At 40.7% G+C, this 23,962-nt stretch overlaps 1 protein-coding gene and 2 pseudogenes across 1 annotated transcript; 1 reads left to right on the top strand and 2 right to left on the bottom strand.

Annotated features, from left to right (window-relative positions):
• Positions 1-573: 573 nt before the first annotated feature.
• Positions 574-1,388, bottom strand: LOC146630544 (uncharacterized; annotated as a pseudogene).
• Positions 1,389-1,962: 574 nt separating this feature from the next.
• LOC146630545 (uncharacterized) lies at positions 1,963-8,331 on the top strand (annotated as a pseudogene).
• A 4,470-nt stretch (positions 8,332-12,801) lies between these two features.
• Positions 12,802-14,325, bottom strand: LOC146630546 (E3 SUMO-protein ligase ZBED1-like). The gene is made up of 2 exons (XM_085356575.1): positions 13,048-14,325; positions 12,802-12,849 (listed from the first exon to the last, which is right to left on the bottom strand). The coding sequence occupies exons 1-2, from the start codon at positions 14,323-14,325 to the stop codon at positions 12,802-12,804; spliced, it is 1,326 nt and encodes a 441-aa protein (XP_085212701.1).
• Positions 14,326-23,962: the final 9,637 nt, after the last annotated feature.

Raw genomic sequence — 23,962 nt, forward strand, 5'->3', positions numbered from 1 at the left:
TTTTTCAACTCTCAGTAATGCCATAGTGATCGTTTGATATATGGACCTGCAGCGGAGTTTAGACCCAGACACGGCTAGTGACGTCAGACTGAACAATCGGATTGCCACAAAGCCAGCTCTTGGCACCTGCTGGGGCTGAGGGTTAGGTTTTCTGGGTAAGCAGAGGTTGAATGCTTCTCCCTCCTGCTTTCTGCGGGTGCTTGTCTCTCTCATTCTATCCAGTGCTGGGCCAAAGAGACCCTTGGTAGGGTCACAGGCTGCATCCATGACCTCAGCCTTCTGAGCATCACCTAAGCTTGACAGGTTTAGCCACAAGGCTCTCTCACCCGAGACTGCAAGGGACATAACATGGCCACACCCTTGGACTGCTCCCCTGGAGGATCGAAGAATGAGATCATTAACCACACAGATTTAATCCCAGAGGGCTGGGTTTGGGGAACCTGAGTCAAGCTGACAGCCCATGTCTTCCAGAGCAGTGCAGCATATTTGTACATCCTTTGATAAATAGATGCCGTGAGGCGATCCATCTTGCTGGGCAAAGAAATGCTAGAAGAAGCTGAGATTGCCCTGCAGTTAGGGTGAAGGTGATACGCCACTGACAGCTGGGGGTTCGGTCATCCCCAGTTCACCCATCCCCTGGATCTCAAGCTTAGAGCAGCCCTTGGTCAGAATCTTGCTTTTAAAAGGGCTTGACCAATAGTGACTAATTTCTTTCACGAAGGCCGGGACTGCTGGCAGAAGCTGCTTCAATGGTGGCAAGGCTGGTGGGAGCCTCTTGCTGTCATAGAGGTCCCGTTCTGCCCCTTTGGCATCCTGGGCGGCTGGCCATGGCATGCCTAGCTTGGTAGCAGCCCGTTTGCAGACCTCGTACAAATTGCTGTCCACCGGGGGTGCAACTTCAGCCCCACTTGGTGGCCTGGACTGCTGGGGAGGAAAGGTAGAGTCATCCTCCTCCTCATCCATGTCCTCTAGGTCGAGGAGGTCAGAGTTGGCATCGCCCTCCGTGTCCTCGCCACCCGGCTCACCCACGTTTTGATCGAGGAGGTCTTTGAACGATGGGGGCATGAGCGGGGACTCTTCTTTCATGTCCGCCCAGCTTGTGGAGGCTCGCGGATGACGGATATCACTTGTAGCAGTAGCGGCCGACAGGCAGATGTCCTGACTGTTCGTTACTGCTACTCTCAGCCTCCTTTCCAGGACTTTCTCTGGCATCAACATGCAGTGTGGGCATCCCTGAGGAAGCCTGAGCATGCTTGGCACCCATACAGAAGACGCACTTTGGATGAGGTTCCCTGCCCGAGATGACCGCATGATGTGAGGCACGGGCGGGATACAGCCTCTTTGGCCTTCGGTTCCGACCATTTGGCAGGAGTAGGAGCCAAAGACATGGTTAGAGGAAAGGCGTGAGACTAGGCTACACCAGGCTCGTCGCGACACGTTAGCCTGTACGTAGCTAGGACTAGCAGCGGGGGTTAAATCCGAGCTAGTCACCACGGGAGTCAGCTCGTCGTGACACGTTAGCTGCACTCCACTAGCCAATATTGTTAGCAACTTAATGCTAACTGAACCCTTGGTCGACTACAAGCTAACGAGACACTAAAATGGTTTGTGGCCTGCTAACAAGTTAATGCTAGCCGGACACTGAAAGAACAGCTCGCCATAACGCGTTAGCCCGAGTTACACAACGTCCACCACCTCGATAACTAAAACCAGGAACCGCTGGAACAGCTCGCCTGATGCGATTGCTGTTCCACAATGTAGCTATAAGTACACTTCTTTCGTAGGACTTACTCAGCATGATCCAAACTGGAACCAGAAAAACTGTGTTTGGTGACATACTCCTACACGGGACACCTGAGAACTGTTAAGCAGCTAATCAAGTTAGCCCGGATGCGCTGAGGGAGCTCAAAGTAGTTTCTCACAGGACAAAAGCAAGAATGAGTTAGGAGGGACTGGTCGGCCATGTTAGAATGTGGGGGTGGAGCCCTGAGCGTGGCTCGACAGGTCTGTCATAGACAGACGTGGTGTCATTGGAACTTCCTTAGTTGGTCACGCCGAGGCAATTCCCATAGTGAAACACTGAGCGAAGTTAGAAAAAGAACCAAAACAAGTACTGCACTGAGGCAAAAAGAAAAGAAGCAGAGCATCGATCGGTTTTGTGAGGGGGAAAATATGTAAGGTAATGTGTGTTTTAATCACGATTCATCATTTATAACCCTGTAGATATATGTTAGCTTTGTTGATATTTGCATCAACTCTTTGTTGATGCAAATATCTATTCAGCCTATCACACTGCATATTTCATTTTATTTTCCCCATCATCAAACCAGCTACACTAGTGTTTGCTCTAACTTGTGAAGTTTGACTTTTTTCTCTTGTTTATATCATCATGGGGAGGTAACACATTTGTTTCTTCTCTGTAGGTTATCTCAGTTTGCATTGGTAGGCAGCTCCATTTGTTTGTTATTTTGGCCTTAGCTCACCCCAAGATTATTTCATACTGGTGTGTTTGTAAATCTGTTGAATAATAAATACAACATCCATTCTTTATTGAGAAGTTCTTTCTGTGGCTCTTTGGGACTTCCATCATACCCCAGATGCAACATTGGATGATGCCAGACGGGTTTTCTGAGTATTTCTAAGTATCAGTATCTAAGTATTGATTTTCCACGACTGTCTCTAGGGTTTACAAAGAATGGGCTGAAAAATCTAAACTATTGATTGAGTGGCAGTTGCTGCTAGAGGTCAGAGGAGAATGGCCAGACTGCTTTGAGCTGATAAGAAGACAACAGACACTTGAATAACCACTCATTACCAACTAGAGTCTACAGAAGAGCATCTCTGAAGGAACAACACATCAAACCTTGACGGAAGTTGGCTACATCACAAGAATAGTATTGCTGCTTGCTATGTTCATCCCTTCAAGCAGGATAACCCACCATGTCACAAAGCTCAAATGATCTCAAATTGGTTTCTTGAAATTACAAGTTCTCGTTACTCATATGGCCTCTACAGTCACCAGTTCTAGAGCACCTTTGGGATGGTGATAGTAGATTCTCTGCACTGATCCAACAGATTAGCAACAATCATGCTATCATGTTAATATGGACCACAATCTCTGAGGCATGTTTGAAGGTAGTTCTGAGGCAAGGGGTCCAAGGTGGCACAAACAAGGCGCACCTAAAAAACCTGGTATTAACTGCAGTGGAGTTCAGCAAGTGATAAACCACAAATAAGAAAAAATTAGAACTTATTTTCTGCTTTTTAATATGGGACTCAGCATAAGCAGTTATCCCAATGTTCATGGTAACCAGAGCATGACCCTATTATTCTTTTGCTTTAAACGCAAGGGTTAAAGTGGGTTACTGAAGGTGCTGGAACATTGGTAGGTTAATACATGTAATAATAATATTACTAATGAATTGGTTCATTTTTCACATCCTGCAGTCTGGCTTCGCTTCCAGTGATGGTGCAGTCAGTGCTCAGTAATAAGAAAATACAGACATCCAATGACCCACTTAAACCTTTACCAAATCCCTTTTCCTTCTCATCTGTGTGATGTGCTCATGAAGCAAATGTAAATGTTTCAGTTCATGTTGTGTTCATGTTTCATCTACCCAGATAATAAGTAAAAAGAAGTGAGCATAAATTGAGTAGTCTTTTTTTAAAATGGCAAGTAATTTCAAATACTAAACCCCACTTTAACCCATTTTTGTTTTAAATAGTTGTTAGAGGGTTAGGGTCACATATGAAGAGAATTAAACCAAACTTGATACCTGCTGTATGTTTCATTAAATTTAATTCACAGAGAATATTCAGGTGATATAATGACAGTATTAAAACAGTATTAGTATTGGAGACCGTTTTACAATAACACATAATTTAATTTGACACATTTAAAAACATCGCAGCTGTTTAATCACATCAAATAAGTTGCATGAAATTGACTAGCTATGTGGATGGTATATTTATAAGACATTACCTCCAATTTTTTACTTCTGTGGATTTTTTTCAGGTGCATGTGGAACAGTAGTGTTTCCCAGTAATGAGCACATTTATTTCCCCTTTCTCTATTCGCCATAACCACAGAATAACAGATAAACCCTATTTTAAAACTGAAAGAAGGGATTTATCAGTGGTGGTAGTGGGTGGACGGTTGATATAAAAATTAGCAGCATGACTTGTTGTGACAGTAAAATGATTAAAAAGTGAGGAACTCTATTAACAGCTTGCAAAAGGGGTAAAATTATTAATCACAGATTCATAGCTCTAGAGTGCTAAATATATTCTAAACTAATAATAAGAAAATATAATAAATGGAAAAATGCACAGCTTCAGATATTGATTCAGTTGCCTTTGACTTTGGACATGCCTCTGACCTTCATCTTACTTTTGTTAGAGAATAAGAGCTATGTAACAATCACACTATCTTACATGTGCCTGTAACGTATCATAGCATAGGATGGTGCACAGGAGGCAATATCTCCCACTATTCTAGAAATGGCGTTTTTTCCCCTTCCTCTAGCAATTTATTTTCGCCCTTGTGGTTTGTGATCGCTTTGTTGTGGCTGCCACATGGCACAGCACTAAGTGTAGTAAGAGACTATTTCCATTCATTAAATTGCAAGACAGCATGCACATACAGAGAAGGGAGGCTATGAGACACTGTATGTGTGTGGTGCATTAGTGGTTAAAAGGAAAAAGTAAAAAAATATAGGGAGTGTGGGACACTTAAAGTAATATCACACTGCCCTTTTTAAAGGTTATTGTCAAAAGATAATAGCGTTGTAGCTAAATAATCAATCAGATGAAATGTGTGCAATCTAGAAAACCATTAAATCACAAAAAAATAAAGGTTTGATGAATAAAGCAGAAAAAAACCCCCAAACATTTTGGATTTATTGTCGATATATAAGGCCGATCATGTGGTTTTGTGAATAGAAGCAACTGCATCTTTAATCGAGCCCTTTAGTGTAGTCCCTTCTTGTTTGCAGTGGTGATGGACAGATTAATAGATGAGGTTAAGCACGAGTCTCTGTTAACTATGATGTTTGCAGATGATACTATGATCTGTAGTGAGAGTAGGGAGCGGGTCTAAGATAGCCTGGAGAGGTGGGGGTATGCTTGGGAGAGACGAAGAATGAAATTCAGTAGAAGCAAGACAAAATACGTGTGTGTATGTGAGAGTGAAGCAACTAGACTGGTGAGACAGAGGTAGTTAAGGTGGATGAGTTTAAGTAACTGGCACCAGTATTGGTCAAGTTACTTGAAAATAGTAATAAGTTACTAATTACTTCTCCAAGAAAGTAATCCAGTTACTTCACTGATTACTTATTTTCAAAAGTAATTAGTTACTTTATAACTTAGTTACTTTTTAAAAACATGATACACAACCTGAATATGTTAATAAAGTAATAGACCTTTCAGCCCAATTCTATTTTTTCTGCATCATCCATCATATAAAACTGAATCTCTTTTTAAAACTTGTTTTATTAATTTCAATCTTTTAATTTTATGCACATTGCATCAAGCAAAAATGAAATTATATGCAACAGACTTTGACTTGAAGTAATTTGTTTAACATTTAAACCTATTTTCTGAATATTCCAGAATATAAACTATAATTATTTTTTGTGTTTACACTCACTCTTTCAAATAGATGAAAGTAAAACACAGCAAAAAATAACTAAAATCAAAGATTTAGCTGCACTAAGTCCTGTCACTCTTAAATCTGTTTTCACCTGTTTAGCAGAAGTGGAGCCGTCGGAGGTTTGCCTGGTGCCAAAGCGTTCATGTCAGTGGGGGGATCCGGGGGTTTCTCTGTGAATTTTACATTCCCGTCCCAGCACTCCATATTATCCATTGTTGATCTACATGCGTCTGTTGCTGTTGCACATGCTTACGTCATTGTCACGAGACACCCTCACAAACCAAATAATGGTTTAGTAATGCAGTAATGCAGCCTGCTTACGGGAAAGTAACAGTAATCTAATTACTATTTTGCAATAGTAAAAAAGTAATCAGATTACAGCAACACAATAGTTTTAATGCGACAAAGAAGACAAAGATATATATCCAGGGAAATGTGCATGCATACAAGAACATGTATAAATTATAGTGTAAAGTTACTGAACTTCAGGATAACTTCTCTCTGTGCAAGTCAGTCCTCGTATGTAAATGATCTGTTCCATATTAATGCGAGACTTTTCTTACCTGAGTCACTTCCTCCCTGCTGCCAGTCTCCTTTGCAATTAATTTAATTCCATTTGTGTTGAAGAAATGTTTGGGTATGGGACTGGAAACACAACAGTAGGGAGAGGCATCTTCTGACAACGACGCCTTTGAAGTTGGCGGTTCCTTTAAAATAATTATGAAAAGAAAGGAATGAAAACACTGCACATGCTGCTACATCTCAAAGACAATGCTCGGTGATCCTTATTCACGCATTTGCTGGAGGGTAATCAGTCTTCCTTTAATGTTTTTTAATGATATTTCAGTCAAGCAAAATCCCTTTGGTTGAATCAGAATCTCAAACTTAATAAATACTATATCTAGCTATTGTACCCTTTAAGACAGATGACTTACTTTATTGCTTTGCAACAGCATATCTTGACTCCCAAACTCCCAGCAGTTAATGTTCAAGTAAAATAAAAGCAGGATTACAGAGGCGTACCTATTATTATGACAGTTGTGGAAATAACAGGAAAAATGTGTAGGCAATAATACAATGCACGTGCATATACACATAAAATATGTTTAGTCAGTGATTACTTCATTGGTTTCAGTTTAAGGTAGTCAAAAGTGTGTTCTTGTGCACTTACAGACACACACTACATCAATAATGTGAGAGTGTAGTGATGCATTTCTCTCTGCCTGTTCACTTTTATATCACTACACGATGAGGGGGAATTAAATTACTATAGTCTCATGCTATTCCAAAATACATATCAATGCACCAACAAAGGCACAGAACATAGATTTGTAGATTATGGTTTCATGAGCCTGTCACTGAAGGGGCTTTTCGGAACACCCACTGCATCATAGATAGGGTAGTGAGTGTTATTAAAGAGAGATGACTGCTTAGCAATGACGCTCTTCTCCCCAGTGTTTCCACTGTGTCCAAGGGGCACACAAGGACAGCGCTGACATTCATAATTAGTTTATTCAGTCTCTTGCTTTTTATCCCTCTCTGTGATTATTTCTGCTTCCCAGCAAACTACTGCACAAACACAAATTAAGAACTAATGCCAGCACAGTGATACAAAATGATTTTTAACTGTCTATGGCACCGTCTCCTTGGCAGATAATGGCCACTTTGGCCATTCTTATACATTTTTTCACTAAGGCAGGTTCTTAAGATAAATAAACAGGTACAGTGCTTCTGGAGTCTGCTACAGTCTTATTCTAAAATGGATCACTTCAGAACTCTTCACACAATATGCCAGAATAACAAAAAAATGTTTGGAAAGCTTGCAAATTTCTTAAAATTAAAAACATGTACATAAGTATTCACTACCTTTGTCATGATACCCAAAACTGGGCTCAAGTGCATCATATTGATCACTGATCATCTGTCAGATGTTCATATGAGTCTACATAAGGCCCCATAGTTACAGGTCATGTTAGAGAGCAATCCAAGCCAAAAGTTCCAAGGAATTGCAGACTTCCAAGACAGGATTGTATAGAGGCAAATATCTACAGAAAGGTACAGAAAAACGTTTGCAACACTGCAGGTCCCAATGACCACAGTGGCTTCCATCATTTTTAAATGTAAGACATTTGGAACCACCAGGACTCTTCCTAGAGTTGGGTGCCCAGCTAATCTATGTGAATAGAGTGAAAGGGCCTGAGTGAGGGAGGTGACCAAGCTCATTCTGACAGAGCTCCAGCATTGCCCTGTGGAGAGAGCAGAACGTTCCAGAAAGACAACCATTTCTGCAGCACTCCACCAATCAGGCCTGTTTAGTAGAGTGGCCAGACTGAAGCCACTCCTCATTAAGAAGCCCATGACAGCCCATCTGGAGTTTGCCAAAATGCACCTGAAGGACTCATAGACCGTTACAAACAAAATTCTCTGGTCTAATGAAAGATTGAACTCTTTGCCCTGAATGCAAAGTGTCATGTCTGGAGAAAAGGCACTGCTCATTACCTGGCCAGTACCACCTATACAGTGAAGCATGGTGGTGGCAGCATCATGCTCGGGGGATCTTTTTTGGCAGCAGCAGCACTAGGATACTAGTCAGAGTCGAGGGAAAGATGAATGCAGCAATGTACAAAGACATACTTGATGATAACTTACTCCAGACCTTTCTAGATCTCAGACTGGGGTGAAAGGAGTAGTTTTAAGACCAATCTGTGATGTTCCTGAGTGGACTGAATATCTCTGGAGAGATCTGAAAACGACTCTGCACCAATGTGCCCTATCCAACCTAATGGAAGTCAAGAGGTTCTACAAAAAAGAATGGGGGAAATTGCCCCAAAATAGTTCCAAGCTTGCAGCATCATATTCGAGACTTGAGGCTGTAATAGTAAAAGGTGTTTCAACAAAGTATTGAGCAAAGGCTATGAATACTTATGTATATTTTATAATGTTTTTTATTGTGTAAAAAAATAGCAAGAATTTAAAGAAAATATTTTTGTATCATGTGTAGAATTTTGATGTATAAATGAATTCAATCAATTTTTTTAATAAGGCTGGAAGCTTGACAAAATGGGGAACAAGTGAAACTTTGTGAATACTTTCCAGATGCACTGTATTTGTATGTCCCAGCAATCCAAATGTCCATTCCATAAAAGTATTAGATTACCAGTGAATGGGCTTGTTTCCTGTGAAAGTTCATTACACTCCTCTTAAGCTTGTTCACATTACATCAGTTCTGTTTTTAGCATTTGGTGAAATCCTGGGATAGTGGTTTCATCACCACAGATTTTCTGAAAGTGCCAGTTGCTGCTATTTTGTACATCTAACAGTAACAAAGTAATCATTATGACAAACTCTAAAAAATATACAGAAAAAAACACAGTCATGCAATGCAACAAAATAGTGTCTGTTTCATCCGCATCCACCATCTCAGTCTTTCCTGTATGCAAGCCTGGCAGTGTAGAGTAAAAAGCATGGAAAACAACTTTTTCATATTGTTCTTCAAGATGATACAGGGAACTGCACACTAGGTATATGATGGCGAACTGCACAGAGGAGCTCACCCAGAGTATGATGTGACCGAGGAAAACCTCTCTAGAGTCTTCATTAGGTTTCATGTAAGAGCTTCTACTCTGTAATGGTTAGGATCTCGCATAAAAAGAAGAGAAACTCTCAGAAAATATGAAGCACCACCTCAGGCAGCTAGTATTTAGTATTTAGTATTTATTTATTTTATTGTCATTGTCAAGAACAATGAAATTGCGTTTGGGGCTTCCATACAACCCCAAAAAAAGAAGAAAATAATAAATACCCCTTAAAACCCAAGTGTACATATTTAACCCAGTGTGACTCCAATGCAATAAGACAATCCTTAGCAATAATGTTCGTAGAAATTCAGACAAAGACCTGAGAAACATGACAAAATACAACAATGCAACCCATTCAATATTATTGTACTGTGAGATATGATATCAGATATGATAGTTATCTATTTAAGAAAGAGGGGGGGGGGGGGCAGGAGGGGGAAGAGAATAAAGATATGATGCACCAATGCAGACCAGTTCATTGCTATTAAGAAGTTGGATATGGTTATTGTCCGTGAGAGGGGGGCAGAGAGTTCAGGAGCCTCACAGCCTGTGGATACAGGCTGTTGGCCAGTCTGGATGTTCTGGCCTGTATAGACCTGTACCTTCTCCCTGAGGGCAGCAGATGGAAAAGGTGGCGCGCAGGGTGATGTTGGTCCCGCAGGATACTGTGCACCCTCCTCAGACAGCGAGTGGGGAAGATATTACTGATCTCTGGCAGACTTGTTCCAATAATTCTGCCAGCTTCTTTCACCACCCGCTGGAGTGCTTGCTGATCGGCCTTGGTGCAGCTGGGGAACCACACTAGAAATCCATACGTCAGAACGCTGCTGATGGCACAGTTGTAGAAGTTCAACATCAGAGATCTGGGAATGTGTGCGCTCCGCAGTCTCCTCAGGTAGTAGAGGCGCTGTTGGGCCTTCCGTACAACTGAGGTGATATGGTTGCCCCAGGACAGGTCCTCGGTCACAGTTACCCCCAAGAATTTAAAACTGCTCACCCTCTCCACCGCCTCACTGCCAATGAAGAGAGGCAGATGGTTGTTATGGCCCCTCTTCCGGAAATCTACAATGATCTCCTTGGTCTTTTTGGTGTTTAAGACCAAGTTATTGTCGTGGCACCATGACTCTAGTTGTTGCACCTCTGTCCTATAGTTTGTCTCATCATTGTTGGATATAAGTCCGAGCACTGTAGTGTCATCTGCAAACTTAACAATGAGATTGGACGCGCAGGAGGAAATACAGTCATGGGTGAAGAGAGTGTATAGCAGAGGGCTCAGAACACACCCCTGAGGGGCACCGGTGTTGACCACAAGGGTGGAAGAGGTGTTCTTACCCACTCTGACACTCTGTCTACGGTTAGTGAGGAAGTCCACAATCCAGTTGCACAGAGAGGAGTTAAGTCCCAGTTGGTGGAGTTTGGGATGGAGTTTGTATGGCCGGATGGTATTAAAAGCCGAGCTGTAGTCTACAAAGAGGAGCCGTGCATAGGTGTTCCTGTGTTCCAAGTGCTTCAGTAATGTGTGCAGCACTGTGGCGATCGCATCCTCGGTTGACCGGTTCTCCCTGTATGCAAACTGGTGCGAGTCCAGGGATGGTGGAAAAGCAGCTCTGATGTGTTTAATGACCAGTCTCTCCAGGCATTTGGCGGGAATGGGGGTGAGTGCCACAGGTCTGAAATCGTTCAGACATGTGACATTTGACTGTTTTGGGATGGGAACGATGGTTGCTGCTTTGAAACAGGATGGTACCAGTGAACAGGACAACGAGGTGTTATATATAGAGGTGAAGACATCCGCCAGGTCCGCAGCACAGTCTTTTAGCACCCGGCCCAGCACTCCATCCGGCCCGGCCGCCTTCCTGGTGTTAATGCTCCGGAACACACGCCTCAGCTCATGAGTGCTCAGGACCGGAGCAGGGTCGGTTGAGGGGAGAGGGGACAGGACAGGGTCGGTGTTCTCCCTGTCAAAACGGGCATAAAAGAGATTTAGATCCTCAGCCAGAGTAGAACTGTCGGCTGAGGGTGATGGTGTTCTTCTTTTGTAGTCCGTGATAGCCCTGATGCCCTCCCAGACCTGCCTTGGGTTTGTGTTGTTCTCAAACCTGGCCTCGATACGCCTCCTGTGCTGCTGCTTGGCAGTCTTGATGCCTCTTCTCAGGTTGGCCCTGGCAGCACTGTATGCCTCCTGGTCCCCGGATTTGAAAGCGTTGTTCCTTGTTCGAATAAGTTGTTGAACTCCGTGTGTCATCCAGGGTGGATTATTAGGGAACACACGGAATCGTTTCCAAGTTGTTACATTGTCCACACAGAAACAGATGTAGTCCAAGACAGTGGAGGTGTAACTGTCCAATGCGACACGATTGTCAGTGTCCTGCACCTTGAATACATCCCAGTCTGTGCAGTGGAAACAGTCCTGAAGCATCGGAATAGCGTCCTGCGGCCATGTTCTCACGGTTTTGGTTGTAATCCCAGTGCTCTAGTATTCAAAGACCTTAAGAACTCTGGAGAAGACAGGAGATAAACAATGGACAATTGTAAATACTTAAAAAACTAAAAGTAATTTGAGGGGAGGAAAATGCTCTCAGGTTTGCTGAATGCAAAAATAAAGATGTGCATACATTGTTTTGGTAAGAAATACTCAAAGGTTACCAAAAATGCTTCTTGTGGCACATTCATTTGACTCTTTAGTAGAGGTGGGAATCACCATACACCCCACGATACGATATTATCACAATACTTAACTCACGATACGATATTATTGCGATTTTTTTAAATATATATATATATATTTGCAATATTCTGGGTATTGCAATACGATATTTTGTGATTTATCACATATTTTTTCTACTGCAGATTTTGTCCATAAAGGTAAACTTTATCAATATTCATTTGATCTAATAATAAAGTCTCACACTCAGTCTTTCTCTCATGTCAGTCAGTTTTATTGCTGACAAAGTGAACGGTTTGTATAACAGTCTAGTAACCAACTTAACTGAACGTAACTATCTGGTACAATTATAGCTTAAAACAAAATATAATTTTACATTAAATAAAAAAGTTTTAAATTTAAATAAAATAAAACATTTCTTAAATTAAAATAAGTAAACTGTCCTGTTTGTTGCTGCCCTAAAAAGTTAAACACATTTGGACAGTGAAGCAATGTCAGCATTCTTGCTCAGAAAAAGGAGCTGATCAACATGCTCTGAAGTCAGAGTGCTCCGTTTTGCTGTGACGATGTCTCCAGCGGTTGAGAAGACTCTTTCAGCCGAGACACTAGTACCTGGGATACAAAGGTATCTTTTTGCCAGTGTGGCCAGGAAAGGATAGACTTCCTCATGGGATTTCCACCAGCTTAGTGGGTCTTCTGTGAGTGCCAGTGACGTGACCTCCTGGTATCTTTTCACCTCCTCCTCAGCTGTGGCAGATAATGATTTTGGTGGGGCTCTAACATCACCATAAGTCTGACCAAGCAAGTCTGTTAACCCACAAGACTTCCTCATCTTGGCTGGTATGAGAGGGGGTCTGGGATTTTGTTCAGTCTCGTCAGGTTTCTCATGATGTTCATGGGCTTCTGGCTCACAGATGGGCTTCTGGCTCACAGATGGGCTGCTGCCTCTTTTCTTCCTGTAGAAAACCCACACACATACAGAGAGAGGGAGAAAATAAATATTTCATATCTTTTAGTATGCAGTAATATGTTAGCAAATTATAATTAATGTATTTAATTGTTAAATAGAATATTACCAATATGACAAAAATATCACCGATCTACTAATATTGTAAGTAAGTTATTTAAATTATAACACCAGAATGTTTGCTTACCTGAAGGGTTATAGCCTCAGCAACCACTCTGGCATAGGTTTCCTGTCTTTCCTCCAGTGACAGGAACGGCAGGGTTTTAAAGCGTGGGTCGAGAGCTGATGCTGTGTAGAGGGTGTTCCTCTCGACTGTGCTGGCATATCTCTTCTTAAGATCTTGACTGATACTTTGCTTGATGTTTCTGACCAGCACTGTGTCACCAATGTTGTCTTGGGTGTCGTGCAACAGCTGTGCTAGCAGCGGTGCTACGAGAGACAGAGTAGGATTCTTTTCCTCAGACATCACAGTAGTCGCGACTTGCATTGACTTCAAGGCCCGGACAATTTCTTCAGTGTTCCCAATATCCGTCTCGTTTAGAGTAAAGATATCTGTGCTACTCTTTCTGACTTCGGGAGACAGCAGCGCTGCAAAAATCGCAGGTTGTTGTTCAAGGAAACGCTGGAGCATGTCATAAGCACTGTTCCATCTCGTGCAGACGTCGGTCTTGAGCTTGTGAGTCGGGAGCTGTAACATTTTCTGTTTTTGCTCCAGAGCGTGGTTTGCCACTGTGCTTCTATTGAAAAACCCAGTTATGCGCCGCACTCTTCCCAAGACCCTGGCTACTGCAGGCAGGTTTAAGGCTCGTTGTGATGCCAGATTGAGCGTATGGGCGAAACACTTCACATGCAGGTATCCCGCTAGCTGAGTGGCAATTGTCATATTAGAAGCATTGTCGGTGACAACCACCAGATTTTTGTCGGCAATCCCCCATTCCTGTGCTGCATTTTGCAGGAGATTTGCAATGTTCGCTCCGGTGTGACTTTCATGTAATGTTCGAGTTTGGAGAACGTAAGACAGCAGTTGCCAGTCCGCTGTGAGATAATGAGCTGTTATAGTCACATATGAATCCACAGCCCGCGAGGTCCATGCGTCGCAAGTTAATGCAACCCTTTCTGCTGTGCTCAAACTTTCCTCAACTTTACGCTTCACATCTATGTAGAGATTGGGTACGGCTGTGTCCGCGAAAAAACGTCGTGATGGTATCACATACCTGGGTTCCAGCGTCTTGATCATATAAGAAAAGCCCTCGTTTTCCACAATGTTGTAAGGACGCAGGTCTTTGCAGATGAAGTACGTGATAGATTGTGTTATTTTCTTAGCTCGCTCTGAATTGGGAGATAGCTTTGCTAAGCTAAGAGTGTCCAGCGTTGGTTGATTTTTCAGTGGAGCTGATTCAGAGCTAGCTTTCCCATCCGCGGTTAATGCTATTTTTGGATGGTGCCGTGTAAGATGGGCCCTCATGTTCGTAGTATTCCCAGAGTACTTTATTTTCATACGACACACCTTGCAAATCCCGTGTGTCATATCCATCTCATTTGTTCCATCCTTGTTAAAAAAATCCAAAGTACGTCCAGACATTTGATTTAAACGCAGATGGCGCTTTCCTGATCTCTTTTTCTTCCTCCATCTTTGTTTGATCTATTTTCCCATGTGCTGACCTAACCTCTGCTGACCTCACTAGAGAAAAAGCTCAACCGCACCATCTGGTGGACTGGAAGTTTTTGGAACAAAATATCGATATCTGCTATCCCTGTATCGATACATTATTAGCAAACAAAATATCGCGATACTACGCAGTATCGATTTTTTCCCCCACCTCTACTCTTTAGGGGGTGAAACACAAGACACATTACACTTCTAATCAATAACAAGTATAAGAGACAACATTTGTAAGAAAACTGAAGATAGTTTAAAATTCATATTTGAAACAGACATCGAGGCAGTGATTGCAATGTTCTTGACGATTCAAATTTCAGGGTTTTTTTCTAACTGGGACCTGCCGATGCAGCTTTTTGCATTTTCAAATTTTCATAATAAAAGACGTGATTCAAATGTACAGTTTTTGCAAACTTCTCTCACTTAAACAACTGAAAATTAAGTGGAAAGAGGTTCAAATAATTCACTGAAAATGAATTGCTGAACAAACACCTTTAACTGACAATTTTTGTTACCAAAGAAAATCAGGTGTAATAGATTAATATAATAAATCAAATTTCGGTCACTTATATCATTTTAAAGTATGTTTATAAATTCACCAGATAATCGAACATCGATTTTCTTTTTTATTTCTTCTTGATTTCTTATAATTTCTCTTAACTGCTTTGGCTGTTTGCTCATACTGAGGCTGCTAGCTTGTTGCTGGCTCTGAGCTCTGGATAGCTTTAGCTTTGCCGCTGTTAGCGTTTTAAAATATCCATGTTCAGCTGGGTAAATGTGATTTAGGCATTTGGTGGTTTTCTTCTCACAGTTTACTTTGGCAAATGTTGTCTCCAATAACGTCCACTCATATTAGCAAGTGTCTATGAGTATCCGTGCGATTTTTGTGCTGCTGTGATTGTTTTCATAATTGGACATATGTGAAAATGAATGGCCAATTCTGATTATTGTCCACTTAATATTTACATCTTTTAGGGTAGACAAATTCTGGCAATGCTGTTTCATTTTAGTTTAAATGTAAAGAGTTTGATATGTTTTAAGGAAAATATATAGAAATAAATATAGCAACAATATACAAGGGGTGTCAACACCTTTATACATTGTGTGGATTAAAATAATAACACCTAGGTTAGAACATATATTAAAATGAAAAGTGACATTATCTATTATTTGATGAAATTATTTGTTAGGCAAATCAGTGTTCCAAGAAAGAGTCAATGAGTTGAGAAAATAGTTTATAAAAGTGTCTTAACGCATTTCATCTTGCAAATATTGGGTAAAATAAACACATAACTAGAACCTGGAAGCTGCTCTAAGGAAGAATCAAGGAAAGCTAATTGAGAAAACCAATTTATTTAGCTGATTTAAAGTTTCATAGTGAATTTAATTACCACTCAGTGAATAATTTCCTCAAGTTCTTCTCATTTCAGACAGCCAGGCCCATAATTCTTAAAGCTGAACACAGCATCACATTTTTTTCCCCCTTCCTCTCACAAAGCTCATTATCCACTGCTTTCTCCTCCTCCCTTTGTTTCCCTCATCCTCTGGCTTACTTTACGTTTCTGGTCCACAGCTCATCTTGTTCACTGCAGCCAATTTAAAAGCAGCTTAATCCTGAGGAGAATACTGTTGCCGCTTTCAGTTACACCCCTGTGATTGATGTCTGGTAAGATCTAATCTAATGTGCAACATTTGTGTGACACACAGGTACGAAAGCCAGTGGACGCACACAAAAAAAGTACAAAGGGGGTTTACTTTGTGCCCCATGCCTACTTAGAGAATACAACTGCATGTCATGTCTGAAATACTAGCAAGTTCTTCCTTGCTGATTGCATTTGAACTCAGCTTGCAAATCTCTTGTTGTCCTCTTTTTTTTTTTTTTTAAATTCGTGTTGTCTTTTATTCTTTTCTTTCCCTTTCTTTTTTTCCCCCTTTTGTGACAAAATGTTTCCAAAAGCCTTGATTGCCCAAGAAGGTGTCACTGGCGACATGGTGTATGAAAAAGCCAAGTCAACAACAGCTTCTCTACAAAAATAAGTGGGACATGTAGCCTGAGGGTATCACTTTATAAGCAAAGCTAAACTACTGGGATGTGAAATAGACAGTTGTTGCATACAACAACATACTTAACATTCAGTGAAAGTAAAGCACACAAGGTAGTCTTCTGTTAATATTAAAGAGAAAATGCAAATGTCAGACTCATGTCTTTCACATATGGCATGTATTTCTTCTTGATCTTAATAGTACAGTTCCTACCAACTAATTCCAAGATAAAAATAAAAGATTTATTTTAAACATCAAATGCAATAAATGTAAAATAAATAAATAATTATGCATGAGTTTACATAAAGAATCTCAGTCTTGGTGTTGCTCTACAGACAAAGTTTTTTATTATTTCTTCTTTTGCCCATTAATTCTGCATGTACTACTGTATGCCTCTGTGCAGGTACACGAGGTGAAGCAGTAATCCCAGACTGTGTAAACTCCTCTGGGCTTGCCTCTTCTACAGTCAACCACTGCAGAGTAAAATTTACCCATGTTTGTTTGCTACAATGTCCATCACACATCAGTGACTTGTCAATCATAAGATAGCCACAACCTAAAGTACACATTGTTCTATTTAAAATAACAAATGAAACTGGAAAATCCTGAAACCACTCTACCATGTCCCCTATCAGTGGGACATCAGAGACTTTCAACACCTGACAGACACTGTGCAGCAACAGCTTTTTTCCCCTTTTTTTCTGCACTCAGGTCTGTCAGTTGGAGCATCAAACTTTCTTTGTTCTAGATGACTTTGACAGATGTTCTTGATTGAAGAACTAGACTGTGTACTTGCAAGGTGCCATATTACATAAAGACAAAGCTGCAAAGCTGATTTGCCATTTACATAACTGTCGCATACTTAAAAAAAAATGACACCACTCATTGCGTATTATCCAGTTTGTATCACATCGTGGGACCACCCTTTCTTCTTTGAAACTTCGCATTCAGTGCTCTTTGTGTATGTTTCAAGACATGCTTGACAGAAAGAGTTCTTTTCCTTCAGCTTCCAGATTCTCTCCACTCACCCGGATGATCCTTCCAAAGCCAGGGTAAACAGTCCGCTGCTTGTGACTTATCACCTTAGAGAATGAGACCTTCTTTGTTTCTCTACTGACAGCTGCCTGACTTGACAATGTTGTAACAAATGAGCTTTAACAAAATGTATCTAATATTAAATAAATATTACATATTAGTAATATAGTCATTATGTAGTTGCATTAGCTATTTAACTTTTTTTGTAGTGGCATTTTTGATATGTATAACATAGATACTATATAAAAACTATTTGCATAACTACAACTTACAACTTGAATACATTCTTAGTAGAAATGCAAAGAGATGTCTGTACCAGTTATAGCAAAGAAATGCAATTCCAACAGGACCACAACAGGGGCGGAGCGGGGGGGTGGCTTACGGGGCTTAAGCCCGGGTTGTTTTGTCAGAAGCCCGGGGTATTTTGGAGTGTAATTTTTTCATAGTTAGATGCCTGGCTGACAACTGTATAAAACAAAAAGTACACACAATATTCGAAGCACATAGTGCACACTGTGGGAATTTACGACTGTGCGTGAATCCCCCCCCTGATATTGGTATGATCCAAGCTCAGGCACTAAGCGACTGAGCGAGGGGGCGGGGCAGCTGCTGCCCGTGAGTGCGCTGTTGGAGAGACGGAGCCAGCCATACTAAGGAGAGCTTAAGTTTGACAAGGTACCAAAGCAAATCATTCATACCGTACAAATAATGTAAATATGACGGTGCATCACGAAAGATTGATATGAAACTGATCACTTGACCAATATTATTTTACTTGCTCTTCAAGTGAATCAACAAATGGCGAAATGAAAATCCGAACAAATGCTATTTTTTTTAGAGAGTCTTAGCTTACGTGTGTTTATTTCATATTTTCAGTTCTTACCCTCCCCGACTAATTCGGTTTCAGTTATGTACTGAAATATAAGAATGGACATTCGAGGGTTCTTTCAAAGAAAAAACTCAGGTAAATGTTATTTTATATATTATGCTTTGTATGTTGTTCAGTATATTTCTATGCAAAACAAGAGGGATTTCAGTACACAGCAGGATATTCACATTTGTAACCAGATATTTACATACACTTTAGGGAGAAAACATAAAACATTTTTACTGTACAACATCAATTTAGATTAAACTTTTGTTTTAGATAAATATTGAAATATATTTTGAATTAGTTAAATGTCAGAATAAAGAGAGACAGAGCTGTCTATTTTTTATCACTTTCATCAAATTTAGGAGTACATGTACACTAAGTTTATTGTTAAATAATAAGAAAACTCCAGACGATTCCATTCTGAGCTGAAGAAGCTTCTGATTGGTTAGTAGAGTCCATGTGAGTAAACTGGTGGCACAGCTGTGGATGCATATAAGGCAAAACACAGAGCCTGTTTCTTTGACATGGGAAAATCAAGAGATGTCAACCAAAACACCAGGAAAAGAACTGTGGAGCTCCATAAGTGTGGCTCAGTTTGAATACAATTTGGTGCCATTTGCAATTAAGAAATACAGATAGTTTCTCTCTTTACTCTCAAAGTTAACAAATATGTTTTTTTATATTTATCAATCTAAAAAAATAAACATTTAGTCTGATTTGATCTTACAATTAAAAAAGTGTTTGTGTTTTGATCTGAAGAGTACATAAATATGTGGTTTCAACTGTATATTTGATGATTGTCAGCACAAAGAGGGAGAGAGAGGAACAGAGAGGGAGAGAGAGGAACAAAGAGGGAGAGAGAGGAACAAAGAGGGAGAGAGAGGAACAAAGAGGGAGAGAGAGGAACAGAGAGGGAGGGAGAGAGAGGGAGATGGAGAATGAGGACAGAACAGAGATGAACAAGAGCAGGTGAGACACACATGTTAGTCAAATGGTTGTTTACCAAAAGTATAACTGTATCATAGGTACTCATGTATCTAGTACCTAGTGTTTCTTTTTAGGTTTGCTATTTTTCAAATTCTATATTTATTATGTTTTGCAGGCTTGTTTGCACAACAAGGCTAAATAATTATATAAACTTTTCTCAATCTAAATATTGTACTTTGGTAGAATTAAAAAAATAAGTGTAGTGCAGGTCTATGATGATTTTTAGTGCTACTATCATCTAGTTCTGATTCTGGTTCTGTCTTGGTTAAGTCCTCAGTAGTCCTGGTTTTGAACTGTTGTAGTCCTGTTTTAATTCCGGATCAGTTCTGGGTCTGGTTGAATTGGGGTTTAGTCCTCGTGTCTTGATACAGCCCTGACCTTGTTCTGCCTCGCTGCTTAATTAAAAAACTAGTTTAAGGTGTCTTGCACATGTGATAAATATTTTTCCCTATATGAAGTCATTCTTTTTTGAACAAAAGTCAAAAAAGAGCCTATTAATCTTTCAGTCATTTCTACCCCCCCCCCCCCAAAAAAAAAAAAAAAAAAATCCCACATGCATACTACCCTTTAGGGCTAAGCCCCGGGTGTTTCAAATGTCTGGCTCCGCCTCTGGACCACAACAGACGAGTACTGCAGTGAAGACACGTGGCATTGCTGATAACACCCAAAAAAGATGCTGCAGGTTTCCAGTGACAAAGGATATTATTAGACTATCAGCACATTGAAGTTAGAACTTCTAAAACTGTTATTTATTTATTTTTTAGTTCCTGCTGTTTCCATTCTTATGCCCCCACTACTCTTTTCCAACTGCAAACATCTTTTTTGTTTGCTTCTTGAAATTACGTTCACAACTATAGTCTGACTTTTATTCTGAGCTCTCAAAATGATAACTTTGTCCTTTTAGTTAGACAGAACCTTTAAAGCTAGACTTTTATAATTTTTGTTTCTATAGTAGTCAGGTTATTCATTTATTTTCCTTTGGATGGGTGACCAGCACTTGACAGTGTTTAGTCTGTTGTTATGATTTGCTTAATCACTGAGTTAAAACTCTTACGTGGAGGTTCCTTACACATTATACACACCACACTCACTCCTATATTCCCTTGTGTCAATGATTGTTTTCCTGTCGGTGTTTAAAGTAGTTTATATTCTCGTTCTGGATACGTTTTTTTTTATGTTGCCGTCCTGTTTTGTTCATAAATAAAGTTATATGAAAAAACCCCAAGTGTGTAGTCTGGGAATGAAGAGGTCATCAATTTTAAATTTAGTTGTTAACAATTTTTACATTTTCAATATGGACGTGGATCAAGTTTGGAACCTTAAATAGGTTAAAAAATGTAATCACCTTGACATTTACATTACACAACTATAACTATAATATGCTTTATTGTTATGCCTGTGATTGCTCGATTGCTAGTTTCAGTCTCCCTTTTTTTTTACGGTTTTTTTTTATCTGGAGGTACATGTGAATCTTTCTGAGTTAATAGGATCTTTGAACAAAATTTACAGTAATGGATTACATTTACTTAAAGTTGGTTTGAGTTTGTTTGGAATTTGTTTTGTCATCTATCACCCTCACTGCTGTTTTATCAATGTAAATCCTGTTAAGTGAATGTGCATAGAGAGCCCTGAATGATCATTTAATCCTACAGTAAGTGTTCCTAGATGATGCTGTGAGCCTCAGTGTGAATGTTAAATAAAGTCTCAATGCTAACTAAAATCAGGCTCTGTGTCAAGTATCTATGTCGCAAGACGGGTTTTCCACACACTCCCCAGAAAATGTGTATTTGGGCAGATGCTGGGAGTGTGTGCATGAATAATACACAGCATTTCTAATGCAGTGGGCGGTCTTGTGTCAACCAGTTCAATGTACTGAATTCTAAAAGCTTTGCAATATTGTTTGACTGCTCAATGGAAAATCAGAGGACAGAGGAATGAAGTATTTGCACTTGAAGGAGACTTTGTGGCCACAGACTGTCTTAGTGAAGTGTCAAACAATATTGCAGAGCTGAAAAAAAAACAATGGGGAAAAAAAGGGAAAAGCATTTTCCATTATCTTTGGGCATTACACTTTAAAAACTCCTACAGAGTCACAAAGCCAGGTGTTAGATTTGTATTGTTGATTGTCATTTATGCTTAGAAATATTTACTTATATATGCTTAGAGTTTTGTAATTAGTTGTAGATTGGTAGAGGTTTTGATCCTTGATAGTCTGCAAACTTTGTGTGTATTAGACAGCACTTTGGGAGCATGAGAGGTCATACCGTGTCTTATTGTTTTATGGTAGGATTAACGTAGTTGCGTCTGTTCTAGTCTAAGTGCTCTTTGTTTAGATGAACTGCAGGACTTCCTCACCGTGTTATCTAGGATGAACCATCTAGGGGGAGGGGGAGGCTACCCTCTTCCTGACCAAGGATGTTTGACCCTTTGATCAGCAGTCCACACACACACACACACACACACACACACACACACACACACACACACACACACACACACAGGCAAGGTACTCTTTGTGTGTATGTAGACGTCATATGTTAATGAACTTATGCATATTCATGTAACCTCAATAAAAGAACAGTGGTACGGGAGAACGGACGAGAGCAACTGGGGTCAAGCGAAGGAACGGTGCCTGTCCGGTTCTCTCCCGTGCACGAGAAACATGAAGAAGCTTGCCTACTTGTGTCTTGCTTTGCAGTGTAATTATATTGCCTTCAACGTTCCAGCGGATGGGTTCAAGCTACAAACCTATCATTAATTGGTCCTTCGAGAGCCGGAGCCCTGGAATCGCATTCACCGAGGGGAGGAGGGACACGCTGAAAGACTGACGTCAGCCAGGAAGTTCCTGTGGATTCGCTGTCTGTCTTTTCTCCTCGATGAATGGCGATCGGCGGGATTCGATGCTGATATTACACGCTAAGCAACACCAAGTAAGTTTACAGAGGCCGACTCTATAACCGTGTCGTTGTGCAGTCTCCGCCACTTTGTGAGGCGTTGAGAAGTTCGCTGCTTTGTGGAGCGAAACCCGGGTTCCTTGCTACTGTGTGCAGCAAGAGGTTCCTTACCGCTTTGTGGGGTAAGAGGTTCCTTACCGCTTTGTGGGGTAAGAGGTTCCTCGCTACTTTGTGCAGCGAGAGGTGAGTTCTCCGCCACTTTGTGAGGCGTTGAGAGGTTCCGCGGGGTCCAGATTGTGCTGGACAGTAGGCCTATTTTGTGTTGTTGTCATTGTCGTCGTCGTTGTTGTTGTTGTTGTTGTGTGAGTGTGTGCGGAGCAGAACATGTGGTCTGTGACACCGACTGCTGTTGTTATCATGGGTTTCTAAGCAACCAAGAGTGAGTCGGAGGGAGACAGACGTTTGTGCTGGACTTTGCTCCTGGCAGCACAAAGTATTTATGTAAAAAAGAGAGAGAGCGATGGCTCCTTAGCTGCGCGGGTTCACGCGAGCGCGGTCACGCGGACCTGAGCCGTGCGGTTAATCGCAGGCTTATAAATGGAAGAGATTCAAATGTTAGAAGTTTTCAGAAAACACACCAGCCTTGAAGAGCGTGTGGAGAAGGCCAGTCCACAGCACTTAAGATATGCTCTGGTGAATGGCTTTCCCCCCACCCCTTGCTGACACAATGTTTATTCTTTAGCTTGCCCTGATCGACAACAGCCTGTGTGCCAGACCATAGATTTAATTTAGGTGGATAGTTGTTAAAAGTAATCTACATTAAGCTTGTGGTTGCTAAAATTCAGTACAATGACATATGAGGTGAAGTGTTATAGATAAATATTTAAGCTAATGAAGTGCATAGAGGCACTTGACCTGTGTGAAAGACTGTCGTCTTATTATGAGCTATTGTTGAGATATACAGCACACCTGTGAAAACAACTAATATGCTGAACCCTATATGAAACATCTAAAAGTACGTGATGGAGAAGCTGTATTGAATATGAAAGTGTAAGACTTTGCCGCTGTGGGAAGAGCATGCAACTACTGTGTGATGTTGCGTTGCGTTTTTTTTCTTTTTCTTCTGAGCTGATGAGCAAGCTACACATTATCAGATCAAGAGCTGTCTGAGAACTACTCAAAGAGAGGGAAACAGAGCTAGGATAACTGTGATAACTGGAGTGTGCAGCGTTTCCATGAGCAGTTTTCCTGCATCTTGACTTGTGTGTAGAGTGTTCATAACATCAGCATCATGTTTTTGTTTATTTGTTTGTTGGGTTGAAAAATAGTTAAATAAACTGGTGATCATATTTACGGATCACCATGGCACATATCATCAGCCATGTGATTTATTTTTGCAGATGACAAAGTGAGTGTGAATGTGTCTGACGTCACAGTGTTTTTGTGCGCTGTGTAAAAGTAATTGCCTTTGATTGTGAGTGAGAGCGGTGATTCTGCAGGTCACCAGCTATTGTAACGAAAAAAAAGAAAAAAAAAAAGAGTGAAAAAGAAAAATCATAGGAAAAAGGTTTTGTGTTGATCAGCCAAAAACAACTACAATTTCATTTTC

Source organism: Diplotaxodon limnothrissa, linkage group LG6 (genome assembly GCF_057381915.1).
Source record: "Diplotaxodon limnothrissa isolate DT_005_m linkage group LG6, D_limnothrissa_male_GT1.1, whole genome shotgun sequence".
NCBI classification, from domain to species: Eukaryota; Metazoa; Chordata; class Actinopteri; order Cichliformes; family Cichlidae; genus Diplotaxodon; species Diplotaxodon limnothrissa.